At 34.9% G+C, this 14641-nt stretch overlaps 1 protein-coding gene across 2 annotated transcripts in view; it reads right to left on the reverse strand.

The window, feature by feature from the left end:
* Positions 1 to 14641, reverse strand: part of SLC44A5 (solute carrier family 44 member 5) — a 353266-nt gene that overhangs the window by 25103 nt on the left and 313522 nt on the right. For both annotated transcript variants that reach the window (XM_036830780.1, XM_036830772.1), the window contains exons 11-16: positions 8989 to 9120; positions 5365 to 5464; positions 3252 to 3344; positions 2625 to 2712; positions 1859 to 2121; positions 1242 to 1336 (exon numbers count right to left, since the gene is read on the reverse strand). In XM_036830780.1, the coding sequence (XP_036686675.1) occupies positions 1242 to 1336; positions 1859 to 2121; positions 2625 to 2712; positions 3252 to 3344; positions 5365 to 5464; positions 8989 to 9120 (771 nt within the window). The remainder of the gene's footprint in view (positions 1 to 1241; positions 1337 to 1858; positions 2122 to 2624; positions 2713 to 3251; positions 3345 to 5364; positions 5465 to 8988; positions 9121 to 14641) is intronic.

Here is a 14641-nt window from a genome sequence, read left to right on the forward strand (position 1 = left end):
TCCTTTCACAATGTATATGTGTATTAAATCATCATGTTGTACACTTTAAAAATATTACAATTTTATTTGTCAATTATACCTCAGTAAAGCTGAAAAAAATTTACTTAATTTAAAAAATCCTTTGCCCATGTTGAAATAGGTTGTTTGTTTATTGTTGAGTTGTAGGAGTTATTTATATATTCTAAATATTAGTTGCTTATCTGATATATGACTTGCAAATATTTCCTCCCATTCTGTGGGTTGTCTTTTCACTCTCTTGATAGTGTCCTTTGATGCACAGACGTTTTTTTTTTGATGAAGTCTAATTTATCTGTTTTTTTCTTTTGTTACCTGTATTTCTGGTGTCATATCGTCATTAAAATGATCATTAAAATAATGAAATCATCATTAAATCCAATGTCAAGAAGATTTCTTCCTTTGCTTTCTTCTAAGGCTTTTATAGTTTTAGCTTTTATGTTTAAGTCTTTGATCCATTTTGAATTAATTTATGTATATGGTGTAAAGTAAGGGTCCAACTTCATTCTTTTGAATGTAGATATCCAGTTTTCCTAGTAACATTAGCTGAAAAAAACTCTCCTTCCCCCACTGAATAGTCTTATATGTGAGCATTTATTTTAGGGCTCTCTATTCTTTTCCAGGTCTATATGTCTGTCCTTATACCAGTGCCACACTGTTTTGATTACTGTAGCTTTGTATTAAGTTTTGAAATCAGGAAATGTGAGTGTTCCAACTTGGTTGTTCTGTTTCAAGATTATTTTGATAATTAATAATAAAATCTTTTAAAGTACAACCCAAGCAGAGTTTATGTGTTTGTAAACTGTATGTGTCATGTATGAAGATTTATGCCAATGGCCACATTTATATTTTAAGCCTGACCTGTCCTGAGCTCTAGACTTGGAACTGCCTGACATCTCCACCATGCTTCTCAATATTAACACGTCAAAAACACAGTTTTAAATCTCTTCTTTGAAATTTCATTCTACTGGTTTCCATATCTTAGTAAATAGCATCACACACTTTTACTCTATTTTACCACTGCTCCTCTCCCCACCCCCCACCATATTCCATCCCTCAACAAGTCCTATTGGCTTTTCCTTCCAAACATCTGCCCAATCTGACCACATCCATCCTTATTACTGTGTCCAAGTTACAGTCATTATGTCCCCCGCAACCCCCTGACCCAATCTATTCTATTCACAGAAGTCAGGAAGTCTGAGAAAAGATGAATTATGGAATCTTACCTTTAAGACGTTTGTCCAAGTATTCTAGGATTAATCTAAACATTTGAACTACTGCAAGAATTAAAGATCCAAATGCTAGGGATCCTGTGTGATATCTGGGCAAAGATAAAATGAGAATAAAAGTTAAAATATTTTTACTATTAACTAAAAGGATGTTAGTTAATTTTTATTGGTAAAAGGGATCTGCAGAAGGATTGATAGGAAAGAGCTTCTTATACTCTCTTATTCAGATTGACAAAGGTCTCCATAGAGGATTTTAAACCATATACATCCGTTTTGTACTTCATCTACAGAAATGATACCAATAGCCTGTCATCTTATGATGATTTTATGTTTGAGCTGAGCAATGAAGAAACACAAACAAGTTAGTCCTTGATCTTTAATTTGGTGCCCTCCCCTACTTCTTCTCTCCAGTAACCTTTTAGAAGGATATTGGCCTGGGTAGGGATTATAAAACTGTGGCTATAAAACCAGACAAAGCCAGTGGACATCTATGAATCTTGAATTATACCTTTGACCTCAAGTACTTTGGCACTTGAATTATAAGCACAAGATTGAGTTATAAGCACACTAAACATAACTGGGAAGATAGGTGGAGGTTTCAGTGTGAAACTTACCTTATGGCTCGTCCAAATGCAGTAAAAAGTGGATATGGTGGGATGTCATCAGGTTTTTTCAAGGCCCAGTAATAAGAAGCAAAGGCACCAGCAAGGGCACACTGACCCAATGCAATGACAAAATTTATAAGCCAGAGAAAGATAAATAGATTGAATATCTGGAAGGTAGTGATATATTGATGGTACAGGCTCTTTCCACCATAGAAAGCAAAATGACACTGAGCCCCAGGGCAAGCTTTGGCAATTTCAGTTGTATTAAAAATCTGCACTCAGGAAAAAAAAACACAAAACACAAATAATATAATATTAAGTGCTATTCCAAGATAATACCTTCCTTGCCTTCTCTTGTGTGGCCCCCAATTGCATATCTTGCTTTGTTCCTATTAGCTTCTGCTGTTATTTCTATTTTCTATAACATCACTTTATACAATTCTTTAATGAGCTCTGGAAAGTACCTCATTTTTCCATCGTATGTTCATCAGTCTGCATCCACTATAATTTCACATTTATTAGTGTTGTTGTTGACTGTGCCTGCTTCTTAGGTATATGACAGGACAAGTGAGCTCAGGAAATAGCAGTGCTTTCTCTATATTCTGCCTACCGTTTTCAGTGCTCTCCTGCTAACACCTGACCCACCCTCCCCTTCTCTACAGTGATCCTCATCAATGCACATGGTCTCTATTTCAGGATGATTCCTACCACTACTGCTAGATGAAATACAGTAGAGTTCTGTATTGAAATAAATAAAAGAGTTTCTTTTACTTACCTCTGGATTACAGGTTTTATTTTCATATTTACATTGCCCCTCTGGGGCTGTGACTTTGTATATAGGTACCCCTGATGTAGCCAAGTAACTGAGTGAACTCTATTAAGGATAAATTATTTGCTGGTAGATTGAAAGTAAATGGACAAGAAAGTAATGCAAATAACTCAAAAGTCCACTGAAAGATTAATTTCAAAAAACTAATCTTTTAATCATTCATTCATTTTCAGACCCAGAGTAACATAACATGGGTCAGCTGCACTGAGTGGCCCCTTAAAAACAGTGAAATATAAAAAGAGATTTTTTTACGTATTGCAAAGGAGGAGTACCACATGTGAAGACAAAATAAAACAAAATGTACCATGTGACCTATCTGAGGGGAAATTCAATTGGTACACTGAAACATTTTTAGAGCTTAGCAATCATAATCTCCACCATCATCATCACCATCACCATCATCATCATCATCACCATCATCATCATCATCATCAACATCATCATCATCATCATCATCTCAATTATATCTTTAGGATGTTCCTAGTCTTTCCCGGATGGAAACAGACACAAACTCCTAGTTCCTGAATAGTAGTGTGTACCTGAGGTTTGAAGGGGTCAATTACCAAAGGATACACTGCTATCACAGCCCAGTAGGAAATGCAGATTGAGAGGAAAATGAAAGTTAAAACTGGATAAATTAAGGTAGTAGGGATGTATCCAATGGCTCTAAAATAAAACAAATAGTTGAAACTGAAAATGATCCAGTTATAATTTCTCAATTAAAATTTTATCTGTTAGAACTAGAAATAAGCCTTTGACTGAATTCATTCTAAGAACAGTGGTAATAACCATCAGCTCTTTTTTGCTGGTGTATACTTAGTTGGTTTTAAAATTTTATTTATTCATGTTTAGCAAGTTAGAGGCATTCTTCCAATGCTCATGTTTGATTCCTGCCAAAAGTTCCCCAAACCTTCTCCTCTTTGGTTATTTCTATCTGACGCATAAATATTTGATGCATTATAATCATGGTATTTCTCCCTTTTCCTTAGACTTTTAAAATTAGAGAGGACCTTGAAGATCATCTGATCAAATGTGAGAATCCATCCCTAATTTAAGAATCCCTTCTGAACTATCTTCAAAACATGTTCATTAGTCTCTGGTGATCTCATTGAGTGAAAGGAACTTACTTTTATATGACACAGCTTATTCTATTTTCTTAACAACCAAAGTATTAGAAAGTTCTTCCTTATCTGCCTGCATGTAATTCACATCCACTACCTTCTGGAGAAGAAATGACCACCTTTTCCATACAGCAACCCTTCAAGTAACTCATTATTCTTTTATTCTCCAGGGTAGTAATTCTTTTGATATTTCCTCCTAAGATATGGTTTCTAAAATATTCATATCCTAGTTGCCCTATAATCTTTTCAGCATATGATACTGAATTAACCCTATGCTGTTTGATATAGCCACTGAGAACTATGATGGAACTATTTCCACTCCTAATGCATTGACACATTTTAGATTCATTTTTGTATTTGTTACCTTCTCCACCTCACTATTTGGGCTATGCTATTCTCTCTTTTCCCCAGACACTGCTGTTGAGTGAATTATTGGGCATGCCTATGTTTACCCTGTATTCTCACGCCCATTTATTCCAGCTCTTATTTTCCCTTGAAAAAAATTGTTAACCAGTCACAGTAGTAATTGCCCTTTAACACACACACACACATTTAGAGGCATAGCAGTGGGATAAATGAATTGTACAATATCATATTATTTAAGAAATAACCCAGCAAATCAGTAGTTTTCAGTGGCTAATGATAGGGCTTCAGTTATTGTGGGAAGGAGAGAGTTTAATTTAACAAACTGCTTGTTAACTATTTCAAACACTGGCTTTAGGTGGCACTATTATTATTATAGATGATGATTTTGTTAAAACAATCCTTAAAGACTATTTAAAATAATTTTGTCCTTGGTCATTAACACCTCAGTTTCCATCGTTCTAAACAGAGAACATGTTACTTTGTAGTAACACTTTCCTTGCTGTTTCCATGCATTATTCAAAAGTTTTAAGTATTATCCTCAAGTGACCTTTTGGAATAGTTTAGAAACTGTAGATGTTATTACCTCACAACATGAATTTTATGAAAAACTGTATTTATTCTATAGCATTTTAAAATACAAATGGCTCTGGGTATAAAATGTTCCTGAATTGAGAGCTGTAGATACAAAACGTATAGTCTGGTAGTGCTAGGACCAATTATTCTGTCTACTGGCAAATTTTGTTGCTTATACAAAACTAGCAAGAGCACATAATTGACTTTATAGAGTTATGGTGAATTAAAGTTCTGCAAATGATCTCAACCATTAATATTAACATATGACTCAGTATGGGAATAATATAACATAACTAACTTTTATATAGCACTTTCTCACTTACTTTCACATAAGTTATCCTCCTAACATATATTTGGTGTTAAAAAAAAAAAGTGCTAGTGCATAGAATACACAGGTTTTAGCTTTATTTTACCCTATGATAATTGAGGTTTGGGGATTTTGAAAGATTTGTTAGCATGAAGTTTTTAATATGTGGCAGAGTCTGAACTTGAACAAGTCTTCTTGAATGGAAAGCAGATTTAACAAGCCATCTTAAAGAGAAAATAGTCTGGGGCATCTACAAATAAGCAGTGACCGATATGACTGATTGATATACAGTATATGAGTTTCTCCATCAAGGCCTTACTTGCTCCCCTCCTTCAGCAGGGCAATGGAGATGCGGATTCGGTCCCTGAGGAAGATCAGCATGAGGATGATGAACACTTCAAGGATGCAGAGTATTATCACTTTAAACAGGGAAAAAAAAAAAAATAGTGTGCGATGCAAATCAATCCAAAAAGCAAACTTTCTCTGCAAAAGTTAGGACTGATCTTCATGATTATTTCTGCCAATTCTGACACTTCATAATTTAAGCAGTGCTACCTCTCCAAAAATGCCAGTTTTAGAAATTCGCTTTCAAAACCTCCCAGAAACGCTAAAAAAAAAATCTAGATTAAAACTTTTAGCTAGAGTTTAAACAACCCAGTTGGACAGGCTTCATTTTATCTATGGAAACATTTCACACCATTGGTAGAAATGAGAAAATAGGCATGGAAGGAAGGAAGGGCTGCTTTAGGCAACTCTATTTTAGATGTTTTCACTTTCACTCCTTTGAGTAAGAGAATCATTACAGAAGAAAAATTCTGGGCTGCCTCCCCACTCACAATGCCTCTTAATTAATTGATCTTGCTGATGGACGGAGTGGGTTCTGAGATGCCACATTTTAAGTTTCACACTCCACCTATCACGGCTGCCATTGATGAAATCAGAGTGTAAACCCAACCCAAGTTGTGTCATAAAAGTCTCAGAATTAGAATTAAGGGAATCTAGTTCAGTTTTGAATTGAAGTTTATAAACCTCTTGAACTAAGAGTTATACACATTTAATAAACTGTGTAAAACCCATCTTTATGTGAAGTAAGTGAACCTTCAAAGAAAGAATAAAATGTATATGTGTAAAGAAAGAGAGCAAGTGGAGGAAATCTTGGCTCCTTTTTGGATTTTTGTTTTCTGGATCCACATACATCTGAAAGTCCAGCTGCTTTTCTGCTACTTTGAGTTTGGTGAGACACTTCTATATTCTTAGAATAAATACCCCTGCCTTGCCTCCAGCTTGTTCCTTTGTTTCTTTTTACTTAAAGCCAAACAGTCCTAATTACTATATTTCCTCAATTCTAAGACATGCCTTCAATTTAGTAATATCCTTTTAGGAAAAGTAAAGAAATCCTTTATTAAATGTCTATTCATTGATTATAAAATGCATCCTGACCTCAGAGATGTTAAAAAGTGAAAAGGTGTGGATCCTAAATTAAGGAAATATAGTACTGCTAATAACAAAATCTGAAATTATAAAAGAAACTTAATGGAAAGTTAAATTAAATTCCTACCCATGAAAGAATCCGTTCTAACATTCTTGCTACATAGTTATTCTGCTCATGTCTGAACACTTCCAGTGATAGGGCACTCATTATTTCATTCTATTGTTATAACACTGAGATTCGGATGATAAATCACACTTCAGTTAGTATCTCCAAGTAAGTAGAGATCAGTTAACCCAGAGATGTGGGAGGATCTTAGTAACGTATCATCTCGCTACTACATCTTCTTTTAGTTAAACGATGTATTTATGTTTTTATGCAAATGTGATTCTCTTAAAACTAAACTGAGTCCAAAATTGTGGAGTATAGCCATATTAACCTAAAATCATTATCTTCTTTGGACAAACTTAAGAATATGAAATATATCAGTCACTTTATGTTCTGATATTGCATTGAAAAAGAACATTGCATATTAAATTTGTACCTTTACAAAATTACATATTTTAAATGGTTATATTAGAGAAATTTAACTGTCTTTTGAATTTATATATTATATTCCCTCCTTTTGTTTGAGCAAGAGCAAACAATAGAAACATATTTTTAAGCCCCTATAGAGAAGCTGGTATAAATCTAACTTTACCAAGGAGGCTGGGATAATTAATAGAAATGAGAATAGAACCATCTCCTAACACAATCCCAGACTCATAAAAATTATAATTTTTGCATGTATAACTGCATATTTTTAGTGTTTCTGTCAATTAGTATAATTTCATACGTACACCCTTGTCTCTGGTGCCTAGGATTTCATCAAACACAGAGCAAGTAATCAATTAATGTCTGCTAAATGCGTTGTGAAAGCTAACACTCATTTGAGAAAAGATAAGTATTGCTAGACTTGAAAATAAAAGCAAGCTCTGTTTTTTCCTCAAAGTACCTCTCAACTTTTCCAATGGCAGATTCTGATCATCTCAATGATTTTTGTGTTGAAGGTCGTTAAGAGACAGCAGCGGGATGACCATAGAACCTGTAACTAAGATCCATCTGAGAGTAAAACTAGAGGTTTCAATACATAATGGATGAGATTTGTCATCTTTAGAAATGACAGATAACAGTAAGTGGACTGCTGAGGAGATATGGAATCACTCAAATTCAGAAAAAGTAATGAGGATGTAAGTTCTAAGACGCCTGATTTTTATAGTTAAAAAAAATGGCTATCAATGAAGTTCTTCTGAAACATATTTGAAAAAATAATGTGTTATGTGAAGGGAATTAGCTGCATGGGGGCTAGAAATGGGAACCGAAAGAGCAAGAATTTGGCATTTTGATCTAGCACTATCAAGGAACAGAGAAAAACTGAATTTGGCAGACAAAGGAATCTGTTGGGGGCTTCTGTGCAGCAGGGCTAGGTCATCAAGCTTGGCATGAGCCTGAAGAAAACATCTCTCAAGACTATCCAAGGGTCTCTGCTAAAAATCTTTCTCATTAGTAATCTTATTCCCCATATGCCTTGACCCCAGGAAAGCACTGTCCTAGGTGGGATATATGTCTGTATTCTGGTCACAGAGAGAGTACCCTAATAGTTTTAACAAATAAAAAGGCACTCTGGTGGCATGTTGTGAGCCTGTCCCTGATGACTTTTGGGTGAAGTGGCAAAATTAAGTTTTCAGATTTACGGTGATGGGATCCATGCCGGAATCATGATACTCTCCAAGATACTGCCCCCCTCTTAGGCTACCTCTGGGCTTCTTACCAGGCATCCTCAAACTTGTCTTCCCTGGCTCTCTAACTTCAACAATATATGAAGATGAAATATTTCTAAAGCACCATGTAATTATAAATCATCTTTAAAATCTTGAATAAATAACATGAATCTCTGTAAAGTGCAAGGAATAGTATAATAAAACCATTCTAGAAATATAGGATTAAAGCCATCTCTGAAATCATCTAGCTTTTTAAAATTTTTTTAATATTACCCTTAACTAACTGAATCTAAATAAACATTTAAAACTGTAAATTTCTTTTCAGTTACTTATTATTCCAATTCTATAATAAGTTGTTTAAAAATCCTGCTATGAAAAATTTGTTGTTTCTTATTTTTCTTTTTCCTTTTTCTATTTTTAAAAACAAGTTCAAAAAATCAAGCATTTTTTTCCTTTTAAAATACCTTTCTTGGATATCAGATTAATGGCTATAAACGTCTATATCCAACCCATTTTAAGTTGAAGGCAAATAGCTTGAGATCATTGTAAAGTAACATTTTCCTAGATTATATAATAAATTCCCCTCAATGACTTTTCCATTTATTGTAGCTAGTATTATTATAGACACACTTACTTTAATGACATTAGCAATAAGTATATTTAACAAGTTATACCAACCCAAATTTTCCTTTACACAAAAAGATGCTTTCTTGTTATTACAATTTTAACAAACAAGTTTTTAAAATCCACTCACTAAATGCGAACCATGTTTGTTTCAGTTGAAAGTACATGCTTATATCAGTCTGAATCCCGATGTGATATACAGTTAAGTGAGAATCTGGCTGTTCCTGAAGACTGCTGTATTCCCGGTAACAGTGCCATATTCCTTGAAAAGGAGAGAAAAGTAGACTAATATAAAATGTTATTTTCTGAAATATAAGCTATACACTTATAACACATATCTACATGAAATTGATCAGCATGGTCATTTTTACAAAGGCAAGATTCATATTTCACATTAAATATTTTATGTGCATCTAATAGTCTAAATGTGCTATTGTATTCAATATAAATGTTTTCAGTATTTGTCTGGATGACTGTGGCAACATCTGGCTTTAAATGACCTTTTAACTAGAAACAACCTTAATGTCCATCAATAGCGACTGGTTAAAAAAATTATGGTATATTTGTACAGTAGAACACTGCATTTCCATATAAAGAGGAGAAAGTGTAGTGTTAGTGAATGATCACTAGATGTTTTGTTAAGTGGAAAAAAGAAAAGTACAAAATGATATAAAAATATGCTATAATTCATATAAGAAGTAAGAACTATATATATTTTCTTATACACACATAAAGTATCTCTGGGAGGATACATAGAAATACAATATTTTTTGCTTCCAGGGTGGGAAACTTGGTGACTAAGGAATAGAATGAGAAGGAAAATTTTCACTGTATAAACTTTTTATCTTTTAACATATAATCTATTTAAAAAGCAAATTTTAAAAATTATTTAAGTTGAAAAAAGCCCTTGTGAAATCTTTTTGATGGTGAAGGAATGTCTTGATGTAACTATCTAAAAGCATATTCTTATCAAAGATTGTGTCCAGGCAAGGCAAACATGGACTTACTGTATTTTCCCCAAGACTCTGTGTTTCAAACTGTATATGACTTTTCACATGGTCTAGATAAAGTGGGAGTAAAAAACAGAGTTAAGAGGCCTATTTATTTTAATGACCCATGGGTCTGGATTAGGTCCATTGGATATGTTCTAGCAATAATGAGGAAAAGAGCTTTTAGAACCTCTAACTGTAAACTAACTGGTTTTTTTCCTAGATACTAGGTGAGAGGGTATGGCCCATGGAAAGACAAAAAACTAAATTAGAAAGGACAGTTGTTTCTCAAAGAAATATAAGATAAATCCCTTCCTTTTAGGCACTGCTTTCCCTGTGAATTTTAAAAAATTGCTTTTAAAATGCTTTATGGAATATTTGATACATACAAAAGTATATGTAATGCAGATGTTGGTTTTAAAGCATAAAGTAAAATAAACACATATGAATGCATCACCCATCTTAAGATTTTATCATGCTAATTTTGCTCTAATTACACAAAATAAAAATTTTTCTTCTGAGATTTTCATCCTGTCATACCTACTGCCTTTCCCTGCCAAAGAACAATTATTCTGAATCCTGTGCTTATTATTCTCTTATTTGAGCAGAAAGATATGTTGAAATATCTCCTTAAGGGGTATTTATATCCCATATTTATTATTTATTGATTTATTATTAATTCTTATAGTTCTCTGACTTTTGAGGCTATTTTTAGATGCATACATGTTTAGAATTAGTATATCTTTTTAGTAAATTGTATCCTTTATATCCCTAGCAATGCTTTTCATTCCAAAATCTATTTTGTCTGATATTATTATGGCTACTGCAGCTTTCTTTTGGTTAATGATTGCTAGTATATTTTTATCTATCCCTTCACTTTGAAACTTCCAGTTTCCTTATGTTTTGTGTAACTTATGTAAATAGCACAGCTCCAATTTGTATATTTATATCTTAATCTGACCTGACAATCTCTGTATTCTAAATGATGAGCTTAATAAATTTATATTTAATGTATTGCTATATTTATTTTTCAACCTTCTTACTTTTTGCTTTTCCTGTTCCACTTTGTATCTGTACTTCTTTTCTTCCAATTCTTGTCCTTTAAAAATTGATCAGTTTTTGTTCGTTTACTTATATTCTATTTTTCCCCTCTACTGGTTCAGAGATGTCTTCTCTGTTTTTAGAATAAATTACTCTTGAAAATTGACTATGTGTACTTACTAACCAAGTCTAAAGTCAACACAAGGAAATACAAGAAACTTAGATTACTCAATAATCACCCCAGGCTGATTATTCCTCTGTATTTTACTTATGTACAGTTAGACCTCAAAAAATTGGATATTATCATTATTTTATACAAAGGTTGTTAAGCTCTACCTATACATTTACCAATTCATTTTCTTTGCTCATCATTCTTTCATGCATCTCATACATTTTTGTGGAATCATTTTCCTTCTTGAAGTAGGCATTCCTTTAGTATATGTCTATTTGTAAACTCTGGTTTTTACTTATCTTAAAATATCTTTATATTACTCTTATTCTTGAAAGATAGTTTTGCTGGGTGTACAGCTGTAGGTTGACTGTTATTTTTTCTTAGCTCTTTGAAGGTATTATTCTAGTTCCTTTGTTGCTGTCAAAAAGTCTGCTTCAGGGACTTCCCTGGTGGCGCAGTGGTTAAGAATCCGCCTGCCAATGAAGGGGACACGGGTTTGATCCCTGGTCTGGGAAGATCCCACATGCCACGGAGCAACTAAGCCCATGCACCACAACTACTGAGCCTGCGCTCTAGAGCCCGCGAGCCACAACTACTGAGCCCACGTGCCACAACTACTGAAGCCTGCGCACCTAGAGCCCATGCTTCAAAACAAGAGAAACCACCGCAATGAGAAGCCTGCACACTGCAATAAAGAGTAGCCTGCATTTGACGCAACTAGAGAAAGCCCACACACAGCAACGAAGACTCAATGCAGCCAAAAATAAAAATAAATAAAAAATTTTATAATTAAAAAAAAAAAGTCTGCTTCAGCCTAATTGTTCCTTTGTATATGATCTGTCTTTTCTCTCCAGTTGTTTTAAAAATCTTTTGTCTTGGGCTTCCTTGGAGGCGCAGTGTTTAAGAATCTGCCTGCCAATGCAGGGGACACGGGTTCGAGCCGTGGTCTGGGAAGATCCCACATGCCACGGAGCAACTAAGCCCATGAGCCACAACTACTGAGCCTGCGCGTCTGGAGCCTGTGCTCCGCAACGGGAGAGGCCGCGACAGTAAGAGGCCCGCGCACTGCAATGAAGAGTGGCCCCCGCTCACCGCAACTGGAGAAAGACCTCGCACAGAAACGAAGACCCAACACAGCCAAAAAAAAAAAAAAAATCTTTTGTCTTTGGTCTTCTGAAGTTTCACAACAATTTCTTTCTTTTACATGATTAATTTCTTGCTCTCTAATGGGTCATTCCGAACAGTATACAAGCATGTTGTTCTTTCTCACATCTTAAAGAATAAAACAAAAGATATTCTACTTTTGACACTCTTCCCCCAATCCACTGCCCAATTACTCCCCACTGCAATAAAACTCTCCCAAATAGCCATCTATATTGTCTATCTGCAGTTCCTCTCCTCCCATCCTCTTTCAATCCACTCTAACCAGACTTTTCTTTCTCATTATTCTACCAAAACTGCCCTCATCAGATTACCAATGATCTCATCACATTTCTAAATCCAAGGCCTAGTCTCAGTTTCTCAATTCTCATCTTTCTTGACCTATCAGCCCCATATGACATGGTTTATCACTCCCTCCGCTTTTGTTGTTGTTTGTTGTTGTTGCTACTTTTTAACTTGGCTTCTATAACATCACCTGCTTTTAGTTTTTTAAAAAACCTGTTTTTCCTCAGTTGTCTTTGCTGGTCCCTTCTCTTCTCCCTGACCTATTAATGTTGGAGGACCTCTGAGCTCAGTCTTTGGTCAACATCTCTACGTATACCTATTTTTTGGGGTAATCTCAGCCAGTCTCATGGCTCTAGTGCTCCTGACTCCTAACTATATTTCTTTAGGCTAACTCTCTCTTTCTAACTCCAGACTGTATATTCAACTGCCTACTTGACATCTCCACTTTAATGCCTAATAAACATCTCAAACTCAACATGTTCAAAATTATACTTCTGATCAATCCCCTTTCTAAACCAAAAGGTTTAGAACCTTGCTCCACTCAAACCTTCCCTATCTCAGTTGATGTCAACTCCATCTCTCCAGTTGCTTGGATTAAAACCTTAGAAGTCATTCTTGACTCCTCACACTCTCTTTTGAACTGAATTCAATCCATCAGGAAATTCGGTTGGTTCTACATTAAAAACCTATATGCCCATCCTTATTGCTACCGCCTTGCTCTGAGCTTCCCTCATTTGGCACATGAATTACCGCAGTAACCTATTCACTGATCTCATTGCTTCTTCTCTTGCCTCACTATGGTCTCTTCTCAACACAGGGACTAAAGCTGTCATCATTTCATATCCCTTCTCTACTCAAAACCCTACCTTGCCTCCCCATTTCACTCAGAGTAAAAAGCAAGATCTTACAATAATCTATAAGTCTCTGGCCCTCCATAAATTCTATGACCTCATCTCCTATTCTCCCCTTTACTCAGTACACTCATCCACACAAGCATTCTAGCCATTTCTTCAACACGCTCCCACCTTCAGGACTTTGCGCTAGCTGTACTCACTGTCTGGAACTTTTCCTTTATCTCCAATGGCTAACTCCATTGCCTCCTTCAAGTGTTTTCTCAGACCTCTTCTCAAAAAGGCCTACCCTACTAATACTGCACTTTGCTCTCCTTGCCCTACCGTGATACTCTCAATCCCCCTTTATCTATTCTACTTTTTCTTTTTTTCATGGCAAGAATCACCTTCTAATAGATAATTTGCTTAGGCTATAAGTATCAGGAAAGTTAGAACGTTTGTCTTTTTGTTTACTATTCTTTCTCAAGAGCCTAGAATAGTGCCTGTTACACAGCAGCTGCTCAACTAATATTTGTTGACTGAACAAATAAAAGAAAGTACAACTAGACATGGGTGTCACTTCCCTTACTCTCCTTGGTATAATTAGAGTTTCCTGTATCTTTGAATTTATATCTTTCATCAGTTCTAGAAAATTCTCAGCCAATACCTTTCAAATATGTTGATATATTTTAGGCCCTTCTCAATCTATTCTCTATCTCTCTTAACCACACAATCATATTTTGTCCTCTTGTCACATTCTGCTGTATTCTGAGTAATTATTTCAGAGGTTCATCTTTCAGTTCATTAATTCTCTATTTTACTATTTAACTTATCAATTTAATTTTTAATCTAACACAGTATTGCTTTGTTTTGAAAAGTTCTATTTGGTTCATCTTCATGTATGCCTGGATATTTTTGATGATTTCTTTTTTTTTTAATTGTATTTTTAATTCTTAAACATTTTATACATGATTATCTCATGTTCTGTATCAATCCATATCTGAATTCTTGGAGGCCTCAATCTGATGTTTATAGTTTCTTTTGTTTTTTTTAATATAAATTTATTTATCTTATATATGTTTTTTGGCTACGTTGGATTTATTTATCTTATATATGTTTTTTGGCTGCGTTGGGTCTTCATTGCTGTGCACAGCCTTTCTCTAGTTGTGGTGAGCGGGGACTACTCTTCGTTGTGGTGCACGGGCTTCTCATTGCAGTGGCTTCTCTTGTTGCAGAGCATGGGCTCTAGGCGCACAGGCTTCAGTAGTTGTGGCTTGTGGGCTCTAGAGCACAGGCTTACTAGTT

Source organism: Balaenoptera musculus, chromosome 1, assembly GCF_009873245.2.
Source record: "Balaenoptera musculus isolate JJ_BM4_2016_0621 chromosome 1, mBalMus1.pri.v3, whole genome shotgun sequence".
NCBI lineage: Eukaryota > Metazoa > Chordata > Mammalia > Artiodactyla > Balaenopteridae > Balaenoptera > Balaenoptera musculus.